We start from the raw sequence: 20,969 nt of genomic DNA on the forward strand, positions 1-20,969 counted from the left end.
TTCAATAATATATTTGTGAGATTCAGTCATGGTCAGTCGAAATGCTCTACTATTCCTTGGAAAGGAGGAAAAGTAAAAATAAAAAGTAAAAAAAAGGACCACATTGCTTGCTAACTGGGATCAAGGTAGTTCCACTTTTTTTTTTTAGCTACTGCAAACAGCACTGCAATCTGCATTCTAGTGAATATATCAGTCTATTTATGTTGGGTTTATATTCTGGAAAAATCAGGTTGTGTCAGCAAGTAGGCCTATGCTCAGCCTTAAGAGGAAAAATAGTTTTTCAAAATGGTTCTACCAACTTGCCCACCCAGCAGCAACTCCACATTGAACTTTAACTCATACAAAGTACAAAGCTATTATCAGGCCTCAGGTCTTTAATGACTTAAACAGAGAGAGTTGTAAGGTCAATACCCAGGGAGGAAGACAGTGGAAAGGAGGCCAGTGATGTAGCCCTAGAACCAAGTCATTCCTGGAAAAATGCCTTGGTTCTTTTCTAGGAAGGCTTTCCTTTCTGCCCTAAACAGGAATAGACACCTGGAAGTCAAGCTTTACTTGCTTTATAATCAGCTATTCTGGAAATGGACATTTAGGAGACTTTGGGGAATCTGGATGAGAAAGGAGGGGACGAGACAAGAATGAAACTCTGGTGGAGGCAATATTGGGTGGGGCCATCATATATGATGTCTGGGAAATCTAGGCTGGAGGTACATAGTGTAGTATCTTCAGGCAGACAGTAATGCCCTCAGTGGAGGGTCTGCAATGGAGTTCTGTACTAGCAACATATTCTAGAGAGGTGACACAGGCATGGCCGGGGGAAACCTGCTCTCATCTGGCAGACCTTACTACAAAAGAGAAAATTCACCTATTTCAATTTGCTGCCATTTCCCTACACAAGTGATGTAAATTATATAAAATGGTAATGGCTGAAAGATCATCTATGCCTTCAGTTATGTTTTTCAAAGTGTGAGGTTTTCTGACAGCCATATATCTATCTATCTATCTATCTATCTATCTATCTATCTATCTATCTATCTATCTATCTATCTATCTATCTATCTATGACAACAAAACCCCAGATTTTAAAGCAAAAGGCTGAAAACTTGAAATTTATACAAAGTAATCTCAACTAAAGATACAAGGAGCTGAAGCAAAATGTATATTCTTCCTTTTTTAATTTTTAAATTACGTATGTGTGTCTCTGTGTGGATTATGTCCACCTAAGTGCAGGTGCCCACTGGCTTAATCTCCCCGAAGCTGGAGTCCCAAGGTGGTAGCTGATGTGGGTGCTAGGAGTTGATCTCAGGTCCTCTACAAGAGCAGGACCAGTTCTACCTGCTGAGACATCTCACCAACCTTGAAAACATTCTTCTTTAAGGACTTATCAAAGTCATTCTGTACTCTTAACATTTCTGACCCGTGTAAATGCAGCTGTGATGCTAACTTACAAGCTTCTTACCAGCCAGCCTGAGCCACACAATGGGATTGTGCTATTCTACAGCACTTATAAATGCTACAGTCCCTCTAACTGCTCTAGCACTTCCTAGAATCATTACACAAAACCTTGTATGTTTATATATGGTCTTCCGTCATATCAAGCATGTTCTTAAGTAAAACTTTCCTGTAAATTGAGAAAGCCTTAGAGTAGAGGCTGATTGACATGTCAAGTTCATTAAAAAGGCAGTAGCCAAGCAGGTGCTTATGGACATCTGTCTGTCTACTTTGATATTTCAGCAGCATGATGTTTTCTGAAATATGAACCTGCTCCAAGTTGACTATTTTGTTTTATCTCACTGTAGTGTCATTATACAGATGCCTGCCAAATTGAAAAAACCGATAAATATGAACTGTGAATTTATTCTTATAATCTGGATACACATATACTATAAATTCAAATACCGGTCAAATAATGGACTCCAAAAGGTAATATCCAAAATTCATTTTGATTTACCTTTATCTCTGCTACTTTTGACTTTTTCTGCCAGTCCCATACAGTAAGCATATGTTCATTGGAGTCATCAATAACGCATAAATGAACACCTGAATCCTAAATAAAAGTAAATGTGAAATGTCATTATTGAAACTACTAATAGTGAGATCATGAAAAAAATTGTTAAACTATTGAGACACAACTGAATGTACTATTTATAAAAAATTATGCTTTTTTAGAAACACAGTAACTCATGTGTTAAAACCACTAAAGCAAGAGTAGTGTTTGACTGGTAGAATTAGGAAAGCTGAAGAGTATGGGCCATTCTAACTAGTCTTAGTATTTTAACAACGACACCAAACACATGACAACAGTGCCGCTAGCCTGTTTTTGTTCTGTTAGATTCTCTTCTCCTGACCTGTCAGACTTCAGTGCCTTCAAACAAGCAAAGCTGGGAAATTCAATTAAATGTTCTGCTTTACTAATGTCTCTTTTTTTTTCAGGACCCCCAAAATCCCTGTAAGTCAGAATACAGCTGGTGACTACAGGTAAGAACTGAAGGGAAACTATGAATAGCTAAAACATTCTGAAGTAGCAATGAAGCTCAGGAAAATGTAGAGTGTGTATTTAAAAATTTAAAACATGACTGTGAAAATATAAGTTTCTTACATACTTTATAAATGTAACCACTAATTCAAGGAAGTTAAATGCTCAGATGAGCAATATCTTACTTCCTTCTCATAATAAACCCTTGAAGCTTAAATGGCATCACTATATACAATTAAAAAGACTTTTTTAAGGTGTGTTTTGCCTCCATACACACACACACACGTGTGTGTGTGTGAACACTGCATGAATATACGGGACCTGCTGAGGTCAGTAGAGGGTGTTGAATCTGTTGGAACTGGAGTTACAGATGGTTGTGAGCCATCATGTGGGTGCTGGGGACTGAATACAGGTCCTCTGCAAGAGCAGCAAGTGCCTTAACCACTGAGCCATTTCTCCAGCTCACTATACACAAAATTAAAGTAACAGTATCATCAATTCAGAACTAAGATAATTTGTGAATGCTAAGGAATACAAACTTCTGATTGTTTCTTTTCTCTCATGTAACACCAAAAAAAATTATTTTACAGAAATAAAGCATTGTGTCTGAATTTCCTAATAAGATGGACGTTTCCTATGACTCAAATTGAAATTAAAATGCATCTGATTGTTTATCTCAAGCCATACAACACTATGCCTGTGTTCTTCTACCCATTTCCACCACTACACTGGTATTCTATCTCAGGACAAAGACAATGTGGTGGTTTAAATAAGGATGACCCCCCAGAGACTCACAGATTTGAATGCTTAGTTACTATTTGAAAGGATTAGGAGGTGTGGCTTTGGTGGTGGAAGCGAGTCACTGGGGGTGCACTTTGAGGTTTCAGAAGCCCAGGCCAAGCCCAGAGTCTCTTTTTTTTTCCCTGTCTGAGAAACCAGATGTAGAACTCTTGGCTACCATGCCTGTCTGTGTGCCTCCATGCTTCTTGTCAGGTAGACTGAACTAAACCTCTGAAACTGTAAGAAAGGCCCAATTAAATTCTTTTTTTAAAATAAAAGTTGTGGTCATGGTGTCTTTTCACAGCAATAGAATACTGTTTAAGACAGACACATTAAATTTAAATGTAATACCTTGAGCCTACCTAAATCAAATTTAGTACTTAGATTACAATATTAGCTATATTACAATAGCTATGCTGAAAATAACTAGCATCTCGTTTTTGTACAGATACAAGATTATACACATACACAAAACAAACTCAGGCTTAGCTTGCTTACTTTTAAAAAGTAACTGTGACTTACTGCTTTTGAAAAAGCCAGGCATCCTACTCCACGCTCAAAAGTTCCAAGTCCAATGACATGTAGTGTGGAAAGGCTTACTGAATCCCACACTCTGACATGGGGCTGCAGAGGCTGCAAAACACAAGACAGAACTAGCATGTCCAAGTGGGTGCAGATATGTGCACCACTCCACACAGCATACACATGTGCACCACTCCACACAGCATACACATGTGCACCACTACCACACAGCATACACATGTGCATCACTCCACACAACATACACATGTGCACCACTACCACACAGCAATTTGCTTTTTGTTTTTGTTTTGGTTTTTTGAGGCAATGTTTCTGTGTAGGCCTGGCTGTCCTGGAACTCATTCTGTAGACCACGCTGTCCTGGAACTCAGATATCCACCTGACTTTGCCTCCTGACTATTGGGATCAAGGCATGCACTACCACACCCAGCCCAATTTGCCACCTTAGTTAATATAAAAACTACAAAATTGAGACATGCCTCCAAACAATAGGCACTTCCCCACTCATACTATGGGAATAAGAGTGACCAGCGCAGCAAATGTTATGCCATAACAGAATCTGCAACTCTCATGCTGGAGATAAGGAGAGAGACAGATTGTAGTCAGCTTTTACAGCTACTAAAAGGCAGAGTTAAGACTCCAAGTCTAATGTGCTCTGGGTACTTAGCTTTTTTTTTTTTTTTTTTTAAAGACAGGATCCTACAATTTTATCCAGGCTGATCTCAAACTCTTAAAATCAAGCAATCCTCCTGCTTGGGGCCACTACAGGTGTGGGTCCATCATCTCTGCTACTTTACTTTTAGTATTACATTTATTCTTGACATAATGTTCCTTAAAAAAAAACAACTGTTTACTAAGTTCTATGGAAACAATCCTTGAAAGAATAAAGAACTGGGAGGGATCTTCAGCACCATCCATCCAATGTAAACTCCCACTTGTAGCTTTTCTTTATAGAAACTGAACCCAGAGAACATCATGTACACAGAGTAGTCATCAATTCACTGCTGATCTCAGACATAAGACATGTTATATAAAACAATCTACTGAAACCAAATACCAACTGAAACTCTAAGATGTCAGCTGATTTCCTAACAGAGAATCAGGAGGGCCCATCAACTGGAGGAATTTAGTTTAACAAGTCTAACTTTTAACGAGCAAGAGTCCTTCCATTTTCACACATAGACATTTCCCTAGGTAGGCTACTTACTATTTAGAAGGAAACAGTAGTTTGAATCCTGCATTTTAAGACCTTCTTACATTCTAATATTTTCCCAATAATAGAGATCCTTTCGTACACACTTTCAGCAAATAAAACAATGGGCAGTAGGAGTAGAGACAAAACACTGGCTGCTCACCCTTCCATCCTTGTCCACTCCAGCTATCTGTCCAGTTGCGATCCTTATCTTGTCAGGATGTACAGCCAGGCTAAAGAGCAGTATTAACAATAATTTAAATACAGAAACACGAAACAGCATGAACATGCCTTTGTATCAATATATTTTTTCAGATAAATATTTTCAGTCTTAAAAACACACCTGACCTATTTATTTTTATTAGTAAATTAAGCAAACTTCTGTTTTTCTTTCTTAATACATTTATGGAATACTAAATTAATAGAAAATATTTATAAGAATGGCAATCATTTTCATGTGTTCAAATTCCCTTTTAGTCACTATACGTAAGCAGATATGTTTACATGGCTTTATGAAGTATGGCCCAATATAATTTTCATCTATTAAAATGTAAGCATAGCTTCATCTTTACATAATCCTTACACACTTACTAACAATTCTTTAGTATTTTAAGCATTTCTACAAACAAAAAGCAGCACTAAATGTCTTCCAATATAATTTTACCAACATGCAGCTAGTTCTTAATATTAAGCTTTTGTAACTCTAACCCAGGGCAATGAGTTCTGAATGAAAATGGTAAATATTGTAGCAACTGTACTCTAACTGATCGTGGTACACACAAAATCAACCACAAACTGTGCGTGGGCACGGCTGTGTAGGTGTGCGAGCCTGACTTTGGAGGCCAGAGGACAATGTTGGGTGTCTTCCTCTATCACACTCTACCTCATTTAATATTTACAAGTTAAATTTTTATTACATTTATTTATTTGTTTGTGCAAGTCTTGCATGTAGGTGCATGAACGCTGTAGAGATCAGAGAACTACTTGTGGGAGCTGGTTTTCTTCTCCAACCATGTGGAACACACTGTCAAGCATGTATAATGTTTATTTATGGGGAGAGGGCATGGGGAGGCCAGAGGGAGACTGTAGGTGTTAAAGTTCTACCACGTGGGTTCTAGGGATGGAGCTCAGCTTGTCAGTTTGGCTCACTTGCTGACCATTTTGTAATCAAGGAGTCAGCTCAACTGGAAAGAATTTTTGTTTCCTGCTATGCATTGCTAATTATTTTCCAGAAGAATTTAATTAATTTGTCACATGAGATAAAAATGTTCCAAAGTTATAAAACTTCTCCATATTAAGAATTGTATCTTCTGAAATATCTCAATAATTTGGCATAAATGATAATAAGGTTTTCATTTCTAAGGAGGCTAGAGTTTACCAATATTTCTCTAATTTCTTTTCTTCTTAAACAGTTTATACCCTGCATCTAGACATTAAAACTAAAACTTTAGGGGCTGGAGAGATGGTTCAGAACACTGGCTGCTCTTTCAGAGGACGCGGGTTAAATTCTCAGCACCCACATGACAGCTCACAACTTTCAGTAACTCCAGCTCCACGGGATTCAACACACTCATACATGCATACATACATGTAAACATGTAGACAAAATACCAATGCATGTACAATAAAAATGTCATTAAAAAATAAAACTATTATGGTAACATTTTGTTGTATTTATCTCTGTTCTTTCTTTTCAAACAAGAAATTTAAATTATAATTTCTGCACTAGGTAATACATTTGTGCGGCTGTAGTATCAAAGGATATTTAAAAAAATATTCAGAAAGTCTTTTTCCTATCTGCGCTAATTGGTAAGATCGTCTCTACCTTAACCTCTGACACTGCTTAAAGGTAACCACTATAGCTAGTGTCTTTTCATTGGGAACTGCAGGAATACTTTACATATGTGGAAGACAAAATAGTATTTCACATCACTTCTTCCCCCCCACGAGTTAACAGTGGTCCTCCTTTCCTGTTTCTATGGCAGGGTCTCACTACTGCATTAACCACCACGCTCTGACCTCTATACACATGGAACTAGCACCCAGCTGAGAGAGGTGAGATCCTTCTAATGAGTGCACGGTAACACTGCGCGAATTCTGTACACATAGAATATTGCAAGTAGAATGTGTTTTTATCTTTTTAAGGCTGAACGTCATCTATGTAGTATCCTAGCTTTCATGCAGGAGAGAAACTTTTATCTACTTGATAGGACAGTGTAAAGAAGCTAAGCTTTGAAATGTGAGGAAACGGTTCTAAATGACAGAATTTAACTAAAGAGTAGCAACATTCACTGAGTAAAACCCAAGCCTAAGCATTTCAAAAGAGCTCTGCTCTTGCAGTTTGACACCACACTGTATACTTAGGATTGGATTCAGCTTATGGCTTCTCCCTCTCATAAAGGAAAACCTGAAGCCCAAAATTTATCACACAGAGCAAACCCTCAATACATACTAAGCAATGAATAAAAAACTACTTCCAGAAATTCATGAAGCCTAGTCTTTCTCATGGATTGAATATGACAGGCCAGACAGAAAGGACTAGAGACCTGAGGCAGCAGACAGATCTACTGAGATTTAGAGCAGTGTATTTTATCACTACTGATTCCACATACAGTATTTAAAGGTAACATTTTTATTTTAAAAAATATATTCCATAGTCTAAATAACATCTTTACTTATGTTCTAAGCCTTCCAATGGTAAACTTTCAGTACAACTCAAATAATAACAACAACAACAATAATTATGATGAAGGCAGGCAAACACAAAACTGACAAATGGCAACCAATACCAACCATTTCACACAGTCTGTATGGCCCAGGTAATGTCGCTGAGTCCTCTCCTCATAATTAAATAGTACCACTACTGATGCAATGAAATAAACTATCTCCCCCGTTGGAAGCAGGTAAACATTTGCTCGACAGTCCTTTCCCCGATAACCGTATCTTAAATGAAAAGTCAAGGTTTTAAAGGGCGTTGAAATCTCAGGGGCAATTGGGGAGCTATGGAGAAACAATGAAGAGAGAACTGTGTCAGGGGCATTGGCATTCCTTTACCTGCCCAATCCTGAGACGCTTCCTGTATTGTCTTAGTGTCTACATTCCTAGTATGTACCAATCACTGCTATACACACAACTCTGAACAATCAAATGTGAGCCTGTGTGACAGTATGCCAGGAGGAAGCACACATATAGACCCTTCTTAAGAAGGCCCTAAGGCTCACCAGCAAGGTAATGTGGGCGTTGGCCTAACATGATGAATAAGGCTAGTTAAGTCTGATATACAGAATGGTAATAAAAACCTGTGCTAAATTTCAGGATTGGCAAACTTCTCCAAGCTAATTTAATTTTGCCCAATGTAAGGAATTTAAAGCATGTGAGGAGGGGAGCATAGAAAAACAGAGACAGAGAACTAGTCTCCTTCTGTTTCACTGAGTTTCTTAGGGGCTATAAATGAGACTTTCCAGGTAGAATCAGGAAAGGTCAATATTAAACCATCGTGTGTCTAAGTCTGGCAGAGAAGCAGTCAATTTCAGAATTACAACATCCTTGCTATAATGTGAGCTCTTAAAATACTTCATGATAGTCATGCAGTGGTACATGTTTGTAATACAGACACTCGGGAAGTTGAATCAGGAAGACTCTTGTGATGTTAAGGCCATCCTAAGCTACACAGTCAGTACAAGGTTGGGCAGGGAGACATAGCAAGACCCCATGTCTCAAACCAAAAAAAAAAAAAAGACCAAAAACAGGTTTCATGATATATATACGTTATTTCATTTGGTGAGGCAGGTGTTACCTCTTCTTATAGGAACACTGAGGTTCACAGGGGCAAGGGCAGAGATGGGACACAGACACTATCTTTCCGGCTCCAGTCAGGAACCGCTGCTGCCATACCGCACTACCTGTGCGGAGCTCATGGACTGCTGCTGTCCTGTCTGCATCAATTCTGGTGACTTTAAATTACTATTAGCAAATATATCTGACATGTTTTAGAGACACTTGTCTCCCTTTTAATTTTTCTTTTTTCTAAAAATTAATTATTTATTATGTATACAATATTCTGTCTGTATGTATGCCTGCAGGCCAGAAGAGGGCACCAGACCCCATTACAGATGGTTGTGAGCCACCATGTGGTTGCTGGGAATTGAACTCAGGACCTTTGGAAGAGCAGGCAATGCTCTTAACCTCTGAGCCACCTCTCCAGCCCTCCCTTTTAATTTTTCAAGTGGTTCTAAGTTTATTATGTTTTATTTCTCGTTTAAGAACATTTCGATTAATTCGCTAAGCAAGTTTTTATTAAACTAGGACAAAGCAAGTAGATTTGCTCTCATGCTTGGGAAGGATACGCCCACTCCAGTTTGAGCTTCTCAGGAGGCAGTTCTGTTCTGATGTCATCATAGTTGTCAACATCCGAAGGAATGAACATGGTAATTGGCCGACCTCTCATAAACATTTTAATATATTCTCCTTCTGTTGAAACATAAGACAAAAATTAAACCACACATATTTTCCATGTGATTGTAGAAAGGTAGATTACTGATGCAATGAAAAATGACAAGAGTGGCTGGCTAAGCTTTCCACTGTATGTTTACTTTACATATTATAGAGCGTATGAAACAAACAAAGGGGTACTATAAATATCTAGTCCTAAATAGAAGCAAAAAAAATCAAAATACAACAAATCTGTGGCCATTTGTTTAGTTGATAATAACTGTTTTCATCTAAATATAATTTATATGCTTAAGCTGACATATTTCTACAAGAAGTCAAAAAAGTTCAAGTAAAAAAATACAAATCTTTATGACCAAGGTTTCTTAACTTGCAAGGAAGAAAGAAATTACTTGGACAGACATGAATCATGTCTACCACACTAATCAACCTAAAGGTCAAGACCTTGCAGATTAAAGAGTCTCTGCACATTAAGGCAACAACTGACAAAGTGAAAACAAACTATGCAATAGAATGGCCTGAAAACCATGATGTAATACAGTGGTTAATCTCTGAATATATAAAGGATGCCAGTTCAATAGAAAGAAACAAACCAAGGCACCCCCCCCCCTCTTAAATACATTTAAAAATGGGTTAGGTAATTAGAAACCATTTTGGGGGGAGGAAGGAAGGAAAAGACATAAAAATGGTCAACAGGCAATTTGAAAAAATATGCACCATTAATAGTAATAGCTCAGGGAAATGTGAATGAAAACCACTGTGTGTCATTTCAAACTTGTCACAATGATCAGCAAAACCAAACAGATACAGACTAGGATATGAAAAACAGGACCACTGTGCATGCTGCTGCCAGGGATGCCAATGCTGCTGCTGCTATGGAAAAGCAGGGTGGAGGCTCTTCAGAGACAGTTCTAATAGAATTACTGCGTCATCTGGCAATGCTACTACTAGATGTTTTCCAAAATAATGTAAATCAAGACCTTGATCAGATATCAACACTAACTCTCCTGTTCATAGCAGCACTATTCCTAACAGTCAACATCTGCAAACAACACTGATGGCCACTTACAGATAAAGACGTGGTATATGCATATATGTAAGCCAGTCACAGAAAGACAGCTACTACTAGATTCCTATGACATACTCAAAATAGTCAAATTCATGAATGGGGCAGTAATAATTAATAATAGTTAACTAGGGGTTAGAGGAAAACGGAAATGAGGATCAAGCGAGAGTTTCAGCCAAGCAAGAAGAATAAAAGCAATGTACAACATCGCTCTAGTCAATATTAACCAAATTACATGATTTAAGACAGTAGATCTAATGACAGGTGTTCTCACTAGAACCATAGGTTCTGAAACAGCTTTTGTTTCTATCAATCAATAGTTGTTTATAAGATCTTTAGAAGTCTAAAATATTTTTAAAAGACAAGTCAGAATCAAATCAATATTGATTATACATCTCTAACCTAGGGAAACAATGCCTTGTGGAATAATGGAGAGCTGGGCATGGTGGCTCATGCCTGCAAGCCTAACTAACATTCAGGAAGCAGAGGCAGGAAGATTGCCCAAAAAATGTAAGGGAAACTTGGTCTACATAACCGAGTTCTAGGACAGCTAAGATTGCATACGGAAGCCTGTCAAAAATAAAACAAAGACAGGAGGAAAAAAAAACCCCATAGATGGACCATTCATTCTCCAAAAACCTACGAACCAACACAAATCCCATCTATCTCTACCCCTAGCATCCTAATGACCCACATACAGATAAGGCACCACGAAGAAATGGTTGCCAAAGCTAAAGGGAAAGAGAAAGAGGCTGGGTACAACAGCACAAGGATGTCTAGTGCTTACTAACTTGTCTGGCACAAAATCAGAGTGTGATCACTGTAGTCGGGGTTTCTGTCCTTCCCAGTTCCTGCAGGCGTTAAGTCCCAAAGAAATCACACAGAGGTCTACATTAGTTATAAACTGATTAGCCCATTAGCTCAGGCTTCTTATTAACTCTTATAACTTATATTAGCCCATAATTCTTGTCTATGTTAGCCATGTGGCTTGGTACCTTATTCGGTAGGCAGCACATCTTGCTTCTTTTGTGGCTGGGTCAGGACTGCTGACTAGGACCTCCTTCTTCCCAGAATTCTCCTGTTCTCATTGACCTGCCTCTACTTCCTGTCTGGTTGTCCCGCCTATACTTCCTATACAGAGGCTGGTGTGATCTTAAAATCTCTATCAGTGACCAAGTTCCCTAAGAAAAACTGCATAATCCAGGATTCAAGATTCAGTAGTTTATATAATGTAACTATGAAGAGGAAGAAAGACTACTTGTGGACTGTCTTCCTGAAACCATTACTTCAGATTAAGATGCTATGCTTATTATGGGTGGGAAGTTCAAGTTATTTTTATTGTTCTTGCTCACATTGTGCTCAGCCTCAGGGTCTGATCTAACTGGGTAAGACCTCCCACACTATGCTTTAACACCACATCATTCATGTCAGTATTACTTCTGAATCCAAGAGTGGGCCTGGCTTCCTGATGATTTTAGCATAGCTGAACTTTGACAGTAACTAAATGACTACCAGCTGGAAACATTTCCCTTCTACAACTATCTTTACCCATATACTCATCTGGGGGGGTGTCTGTCAATCTACTCTTACAGGTATTTATCTGTGACACAACTTCCTTCTGATTTTTTAAGAGCATTAAATTGTTCAATCCCCTTTAAATTTCTACTAGAATTTTTAATCTGATCAAAGACGTACATGAAAAAAATGTGTTCTGAATAATAAATAACAGATTAACAAGCTTCCATTGCTCTTTAGAGGAAAGTATGGCTAGCAAAGGTGAAGGGTTAGCAAGAATATACATTATATAAAAAGACTAACATAACTGAAGGAGCTCAAAATACCATCATTTTATTAACTGTTAAGCAAGAAAATCAATTAAATCAGAAAACAAAGGAGCTACTGGTGCTCACTAATTTTTCTAACATGAAATTAAAGTGGCAGTCTATGAAATGCTTTGCTGTCTGAACCGGCACCACACACACTGGAGACCATGTATATAATATAGGAAATTGAAACACTCTCTGGCACTGGGAAGAAAGCAATGCATCACGATGAAGGAGAGACTGAAGATTTGAATCCCAGTTTACTCTATTAGCTGTGAGAGCCAGCTTCACTGTCCTAACATTGAAAATGGTAATACTACTACTTAGAACTTTGACTAAATAAGTTAACATACTGTGGAAAACAATTTGAGATTCCTAAAAATATTTATCCTTCTTCCTTTGAGAAGAATTTGTAACTTTTATTATATTGTTCTGATACAGGGCATAGTTATGTAAGTCAGGGCAGTCTCAAACTTGGCTACTAGGTCTACAGGTATGTGTCACCATGTGTGGCAAGCTGTAACCATTTAAACACTGTTTGGCAATTTGCTTATATAATTTACTATTCCATATAATCTGCATAAATTTTAAAGTAGCTATCCAAGATAGCATGTATAGGCAAATACACCAAACTTCTGATTATTCTACCATGTACTCTTTAAAACAAAGGGTCACAAATTCAAGTATCTAATTCAAGTGGTCAGGCAGAAAATAAAAATGAGAGTTGACAGGCTGACTTGGAATGATGTACAGGTGTACTCCATGTACCAGTGCCAGTTCAGGGGGCAGTACTACTCTAACTCTTCATTTTTCAAAAGAAATAGCAAATCTATAATTTACTGTGAAACCTTTCATCTGTAAAATGTTTACTTCTTTGAAAGTGTGTCCGTGTATGTGTGACAGAGACAGAGATACACACAGAAATAGACCTGCCAGAGAGAGAAAGAGAGACGGGGGAGGGTAGGAAGGGAGGCAGACAGGCAGACACCTGCCTGGCGAGCATAAAACATACAAGCCTTGGCTTGCAACCTTTTTCAGCAAAGAGCCCTCTCCTTGGGAATTCAGCATAGTATGAGGATGTCACTCTTCTCTCCCTAGCCATTGGCATTCTCGCTGCAAATGTTTTCTTGAAACTCCCAGGTTTCTTTCCTTTCCTTTCCTTTCCTTTCTTTTCTTTTCAAGGCAGTGTCTCACTGTGTGGATCTATCTAGCCTAGAACTTACTATGTTGACCAGGCTGCCCTTGAACTCAGAGATCCACCTGCCTCTGTCCTCCAAGTGCAGGGATTAAAGGTGTGTGCCACTATGCCCAGCTCTCTACGGCATCTTATAATTACTGTTTGCTTTAACCAGCAGCACTTCCTGCTGCCCTCACTGTAAACTAACAGGGAAGATAAGCTGGAAGGGACTTGTCAGAGTAAGGGTTAAGATCAGTGACATGATATCCAATGTCTGGCAGTCCAGAAAACAAGGTTATTGAGCTACTTATCGCCATGCTAGTAGAGAGAATGGGCAATAAATACTCAGCAGCAAAGCTGCTTACTAGATGTAATGAATGTCTATTGCACTGGCACAGTCAACATTTCTAGGATTCAGAGTGTGGATAGAGCATAAACTTTGAATCAGGCCTTGGCTTGAACCTTAGTTTTAGCCCTCCCTAAAGCCCATGCTAAAAAATTATAAATTGGTAATTAAATCTGATCAGCGACAAAGTCATTTAACTATAAAGGCAATTCTGTCAGATACTGTTGATTAAGGCTATTCATTTTTGGTCCTTGCACAGCATGGGAACTGAAAAAAAATTCTATGAATTTACCTAATCCAACACCTGCTTTTCAAAATGGGAAATCATGGCTTAACCAATTACTTTTAATCCCAGCACTGAGGAGGCAGATGTAGGTGGGTCTCTAATGAGTCTACAGAGCCAGTTTCAGGTCAGCCAGAGGTACATAGTGAGACTCTGTCTTAAAGACAAACCCCAGAAAATGTAGGTTCTAGATCTGCACCTTCTGAAGTCAGTCACTGGTCCATGATGAACGAGATGTACTGGAAGTGTAAGACATACAGCAGATTTTGAAGATTTTGTATAGGAAAAAAAGTTCACTAATAATGTTCATTAATAGTCACACATCAAAAAGGTACTTACTATTCTGGCTATTTGTAGTAAGTTTGCTACTAAGCTTCATGTTAACTGTCTTTTGTCATCTAAAGGTTTAAGACACACACATGCCAGATGACATCTTTCTACTGGACACTGAAGCACTTGGGTTGGCGTAGAGAAGCCCGAGGGCCTGTCTGGAGTGCAGTCACTTGTGTCACGGGTGCCACTGCTGATGGGCTTCTGAATTTCTAGTGTCACACCTTCAGCATCTTCTCCCCCAAGAAACCTGGGCAGGGTGGTGGCTACCTGTAGTCCCACACTGGGGAGGCTGAACCTGAACAGGAGTTCATGGCCATCCTGTTATACTCCACTTGAGGTCAGCAGGGGCTTTATGAGATGCTATCTCAAACAAATAAACAAATCCATTTCTATTTTGCAGTTTGTAGAACTTATAGCTCCTTTCAAATCAGAATATGAGTCTCAAACATAAGCAATATAGAGAAAAGCACAATGACAACAAATTGACAACAGAAAACCAGAAAACTAAGGACTCTCTACTCATTCCCAGCTGCTTTTTAACTAGCAGTTCTGCTCCCAAACCATGCAAGCCAAACACAGGAACTGGAGCACTAGGTAATTATGACTTGCCATGTGGGTGACAGAAGTCAAACTTGTGTCCTCTACAAGAGTAACGAGTGCTCTTAACCAACGAGCCATTTCGCCAACCTCTGACCAGGTTGCTTCACTGTAATACTTTAAGATTCAACAAACCATGCTAGGTATGTTGGCATAAACCTTTAATCTCAATACTCAAGAGGCAGAGGCAGATTTGTCTACAGAGAATTTACAGCCTGTCTTTTAAAAAGAAAAAAAAAAAGGAGTTCAACAAAACAATGTTCTGTGTAAGGGATAAAAAAAAAATTGTGTGTGTGTGTAGGCCAGGAGTGGCGGTGCATGCCTTTAATCCCAGCAGTTTATTCTAATCTATTCCAAGATTCTGAATCTAAACCCATAAGTAAAAAAAAAAAAATTTCCTAGTGATAGTGCTTACCAAATATGATGCAATTAGTTTTACCAATTAGGATAAAACCAAGGTTTGAAAATTTGACTAGTATTGAAATGCTATTTTCATTACCTTCTTTGTTTGGTAAGTGAGCAAAAAAAATTTCCTAAATTCTTAATGGCAGGGGTGCTCATACATGACAATACTCAAGACATGACCTAACAACTTAGGGTTAGACTAAGCTCATCACAAACCCAAGAAACTCCATGCTAACTAAAACAGCAAACCAACTTAACAATTCATCTCTTCTGACTTTAAGTCACCTCTCATCTCCATTCCTGCTTTGTTTACAACTCTAATTATCATAAAATTACTTTAAAACTCACATACAAGAGTTTGCTTACATAGTCTGGATTTCTGCTTCCCTCCAAAGACTCTCTTTTTGAAAAGTTAGGAAATAGTGCTGGGAGTAATAACTACATAGTGAGACTGTCACACAAAAAGAGGGGGAGAAAGAGGGACTTCAGATGTTAAAGCCTCCCCTCCCCTCATCGCTAGCTCTGCTTTCCCAATTAACAATGGCAGGAAAAGAAACACAAAGTTCCAGGGGCATAAAGATCTACAAATGAAATTCTGATTAAACAGGATCAATGAACAGACTTTAATTTTCATGCTTTGGACTTTTTGCTCCAAGATTTTTGGAGACTGGGTTCTTCTTAACCAAGGCTGTCCTTGGACTCCTGTCGGACTCCTGCCCCAGCCTCCCAAATGCTGGGATTACAGGCATAATCACCACACCCGGCTCTCATGTCTTCTTTTTTAAGAACATTCAGATAAAACCAAATGTGAAAACACAATAAACTTGGGTCAAACTATAGGTCTTCTAATAGTATTTACATATATTTTAAAAAAATATTCCACAATATTTAAACATTAAAAATAAGTTACTAAAGGGGGGGAAACCCAAAGTATTTTTAGTGAGGCTGTCCTTTGGAGAAGCATGGGTGAGCAGCCTGGGGATGCAGCAGGCAAGTGTACTGTCCTCCCTGTAATCTCGGCGCACACACCACTGATGGATATACAGTGTCACTAGGATCTAACTGAACATGAGCACGCTGAAACCACAAGTCTCAGTGGGGGGAAATGCTTTATTGAATCATCAATTTTTTTCCTCCAACAAACAGACTTTGAACTGTTCCCAACCTACAATTATTACTTTAGGCACAGTGGAACCATAATTTCTAAATGTTCTGTGATACATGTCATTTTGCTCCTATATCTCATTTTCATTTCACTTATATTATTGCCATTTAGTCACTTGCCCCTGATATGAGTGAGGTGTCTGGTGAAGTTTCTATTGCAAAGAATATGCATTTTAGAAATGTAATGGTTAAAAAATCAAACACTGTATGCATCCTTTGATCAGGGATCTACCTGTTATATCTTATCACAGTTTAAAAAACAAAAAAAAACAAAAACAAACAAAATTTGCCTGCCTCAGGGATTCAGCACTTCAGATCCATCCACTCACAAGATTATTTCTCTGGACATTCACATATTTCACTCATTTTCACTGGATAGCTTAAAAGTCACTGGATCAGAAATGTCAACCACTCTACATAACAGCAAACTCTCCTTATTCTTTGCAAACATGCATCATCTCATAAAATTAAAAACTTGTTATAGTCTGTCTACAGCCTGTATGTTTTTACTGTTTGCTACATAAATTCCCTTGGTTCAGGCATTGCTGTGATCCTGAATCCTTAGTATAGGGCCTGACAAAGTAAAGACAGATAACTAAATGCATAAAATGGTTATCTGATAAAAGGAATAACCCATAAGCATGTCAGACCTGTCAGAATTGCAAGATTACTTCAGGCTTCATTTTTCTTTCCCTGACTCAGTAAGTATTTGTATTGGTTAATGAAAGTTTATTTGAAGGTTGAAGAGACGGTTTAGCAGGTAAAGTGCTTGCTGTACAATTGTATAATTAACACTCAGTGTGGTCAACATGTGATGTCATGAGAAACTGTTCTTTAAGATAAAAATTCTTATTACAAAATTCAACTTCCTCTTTTCCTCTCCACCTTCTTCCAAGCACCAACCACCTGTCTAAGGTGTTCCTCTGCACCACTACCACCCATGTAATGACATTGTTTCACTTGCTTACCTGAATGATTTTGAAGATTATGCCAATACAAACCACTCTGACAAACGAATGCTAAGTTTTCCTTTACCTTCAAAACAACTAAAGAAAGACAGCCCTTTCCCACCTCCCCCATGAAGATTCAGTTCTAGAGTGGTCTCTAGAACATTTAGTAACAGCACTTCTCTAGTCAGTGTTTCCTAGTTTTAAAGGACTTCTGTATATACTGTTTTGTCTTAAGAGTTATGTGAGATAAGCTCTGTTGTGATTATTATTCTCAGGTCAGAACACTACTCAAGGTCACTGCCACTTGGCCTAGGCTATTAGAAGAACTGGGACTCATGGCTGTCCACATTGACTAACCTTTCTATCGATCAATGCCTCTATTTAACAAAGTTTGCTTAGAGTCAAAATTGTGTTTTAAATAAATTTAGTATTTTCCTTGGGTATGTCAACCATTACACAATCTATACAATTATAATGCAAAAAGTTCAGATCTAATTGAACAAGAATATCACGTTTCAACCTTATTTACAATTTCTGTGTAATATCTTATGACCTAAAGAATATAACCAGCAAATATATTTTCCTTACTCTAATGAAAGAAAATAAAATTTTCAGGAATTAAGTGAAATTGCTAACAAAAAAATTAAAGCACATTTTAGCCAATTAATACTCCAGAAGACAAAGAAAGCTATGACACGAGAAATGAGCTGCAAAAAGCATGCACAGAAAAGGCACGATTTCGTCTAGAATAGCATGCTTCAATTAATTTGCAAGCAATTTGAGGAGTGTAAAACTGATACATAAAACTTACCTACTTTGCAATCAAATTAAATATACATATACAGAGTTATCCTGCTTGGATCAACAGAACGAGCCAACAGCAAGTAGTCAGAGATAACAATTAATAAAAGGGAAGAATTTAAGAGGAAATGCTTTGCTAGACTCACTATTTGAGTCTTAGCAGCAAGAAGTAAGTGATTATTAGCAACCAAATTGCAAGACAGGAAATCGAATTAAGATTTATCAATCTTTTAAATGGCTTTTCTAAGTATAACTTTTTAAAGGAAATACATTTTTTTGATTTCTTCATGTTGCTGTAATTATTTTTACTGTTCTCCTTAATTCTCCAGATCTCACAGAAAACAGATTTTTTTTTTCTTTTTTAAAAGAGTAGTTACACTTACTAGTTCAAATTACCATGGTATTTCCTTTGTTAAGAGGAAAGCCAGAGAGTAGTATGGTGAAAAGCCAAATAAGAGACCCAGGAGAGGCCAGCTCAGGAGGCGCCCCATTGCAGAGATAATCCTTACCTTGGCTGTTTTTTTCACGAGTTGACATTTTTGCTGGTTGAGACAAAAATGACATATCTTACAATAAAAACAAGGCATTTTCTAAAATGACTACAGTAATATGTTTCTTTGGTGACTATGAACTAATAAATTTGACTGAATGAAATCAGTCATATTCTTATGAATCGGTAATAGTTAAGATGATGTAAAAAGGCAAGTATTTCCAAAAGGAATTTTTAATTTACCTTGATTGATGATGACATCTTTATGTCTAAAAAAAGAATGAAAAGAACACGTTTATTTTACATGGCTCAGCACCAGAATCATCTGAAAGAATTTAGAATTTTTGATGCCTAGTCCATACTCTAGATAAATCTCTACAAGCAAAATTCAGTTTCTCAGTGGTCTCAACTCTAATATATACTATTTATGAAACAACAAATATTACACACAATCATCGAAACAGTGAGATTACAAAAAAAGTATAATATTCAAATCTTACAAGAGTGAGACACTGGAGATAAATTAATAGTAAGACACACCTTTTCTATGGAAACTTAAAAATACCTGGCAAGAAAATAAATCAGCTGAAATAAATTAAAAATTCAAATCAGGCATGTCATTACACACAACAGTACAGAGATACAATTAATAATTTTCACACAGGACAAACAGTACTTAACTTACTTGTCTGCACTTTTTATAACCTTTGATATTAGTTTTGATGTTGAAACGGTTTTCAATAATTTATTACGACTATCATCTGAATTTTCCCATGAGTTATGTGACTTTTCAGCTGTTGGTGGACGTTTTATGCTAGAAAAAACACATTAATTTCTTAGAGGAACGTTCTGAGTAGCAATGACATGTAATTGACAGTTTCAACAGACAGTGAGAGAAGAGATTAACACTCTTAAAGCGAACCCAGTGTGAGAAGGATTAGTTGAAGGATCTGGCTGGATGAGCGGAGGAGTTAAACAAGGCAATTAGGAAGTCTGTGTTATATTATCATTCAAAAGATCAACTAAATCTCTACAATCTGCTGTTAATAGAAGAAAATGCTTACGTCTCTATGTAGTGTTTCTCATAACTTGGAGTTAATAAAACATGAACTATAAACCTGAAATATGACCCTACCATTCATTCTGTATGTGATTATGTTCATGTAGTTAATTTATACATGGCACAAATTTCTAAATAAACTGTGACGCTAAAATTCTGAAGCTCTTGGTCACAGTTTTAGAGACTTCTATCCAGGATCAGAAATAAATAATGTGCTACAATAAAAAATTATTGGCATTATCAGCGGGGATTCCCTACATGCATAACTGAAATTCTATGGTTTATAAATGACTTTCTGGCTGCATTGCTGACCACCCCGAAACTCATCCAGTCTTCAATACTTCTGCAATTGTGCATCCAAAGAGCAACTGAGAAGGGCAAGCACAGTTCCAGGAGACGGTAAGCTGAAAAGGAGACTCTGGGACAAAGAGACACCAAGTTAATCAGAATGAACCTCAAAGAGACCATGAGCCTCCCCTGCACACAGTAAGAAGTTGCATGACATTAATAAGCTATGTTCAAGAACTCCACAGGAGCCCAGGCAGAAGAACCACAAACCCTTAGCACGAGAACTGCATCAGGCATAGAGACAAAGCCTTCTGTAAATGGTAAACATGCATTAATCAAGTAAAGAATATTTGGGATTTTCAAATTTCCATTATAGACTTGAAGCAAAACATTAACGTAGCCAAAGAGAAACATACTGAAAATCTTTTAGGAGTAATTGTCATTTACTTTACTGAAGTTCTAACAATTCTTAGAATAGGTTAATAGTTTCCTTGAATTCCTCTGTAGTACTACAATAATAAAATACCTAAGGAATGCTAAAGCTTGAATCCATGTTTCTAAATAGTGTCCACCCCACTCCCCCTTTTTTTTTCTCCACGACAGGGTTTCTCTGTGAAACAGTCCTAGCTGTTCTGGAACTTGCTTTTTAGACCAGGCTGGCCTTGAACTCAGAAATCTGCCTCTCTGGCCTTGAGCTCAGAAAGTACTGAAATTAAAGGCGTACACCACCACTACCCAGCTAAATGGGCCAA

The 20,969-nt window shown here is 37.7% G+C and overlaps 1 protein-coding gene across 6 annotated transcripts in view; it reads right to left on the minus strand.

The window, feature by feature from the left end:
• Eml4 (EMAP like 4) overlaps positions 1 to 20,969 on the minus strand; it is a 122,863-nt gene that overhangs the window by 28,315 nt on the left and 73,579 nt on the right. For 2 of the 6 annotated variants that reach the window (XM_057761982.1, XM_057761962.1), the window contains 8 exons: positions 19,555 to 19,683; positions 19,113 to 19,138; positions 18,889 to 18,921; positions 9,332 to 9,455; positions 7,779 to 7,928; positions 5,149 to 5,218; positions 3,776 to 3,886; positions 1,949 to 2,044 (listed from right to left, as the gene is read on the minus strand). In XM_057761982.1, the coding sequence (XP_057617965.1) occupies positions 1,949 to 2,044; positions 3,776 to 3,886; positions 5,149 to 5,218; positions 7,779 to 7,928; positions 9,332 to 9,455; positions 18,889 to 18,921; positions 19,113 to 19,138; positions 19,555 to 19,683 (739 nt within the window). The remainder of the gene's footprint in view (positions 1 to 1,948; positions 2,045 to 3,775; positions 3,887 to 5,148; positions 5,219 to 7,778; positions 7,929 to 9,331; positions 9,456 to 18,888; positions 18,922 to 19,112; positions 19,139 to 19,554; positions 19,684 to 20,969) is intronic. The other 4 variants (XM_057761989.1, XM_057761973.1, XM_057761998.1 and 1 more) reach the window with 3 other exon arrangements.

Source organism: Chionomys nivalis, chromosome 1 (assembly GCF_950005125.1).
Source record: "Chionomys nivalis chromosome 1, mChiNiv1.1, whole genome shotgun sequence".
Taxonomy (NCBI): Eukaryota; Metazoa; Chordata; class Mammalia; order Rodentia; family Cricetidae; genus Chionomys; species Chionomys nivalis.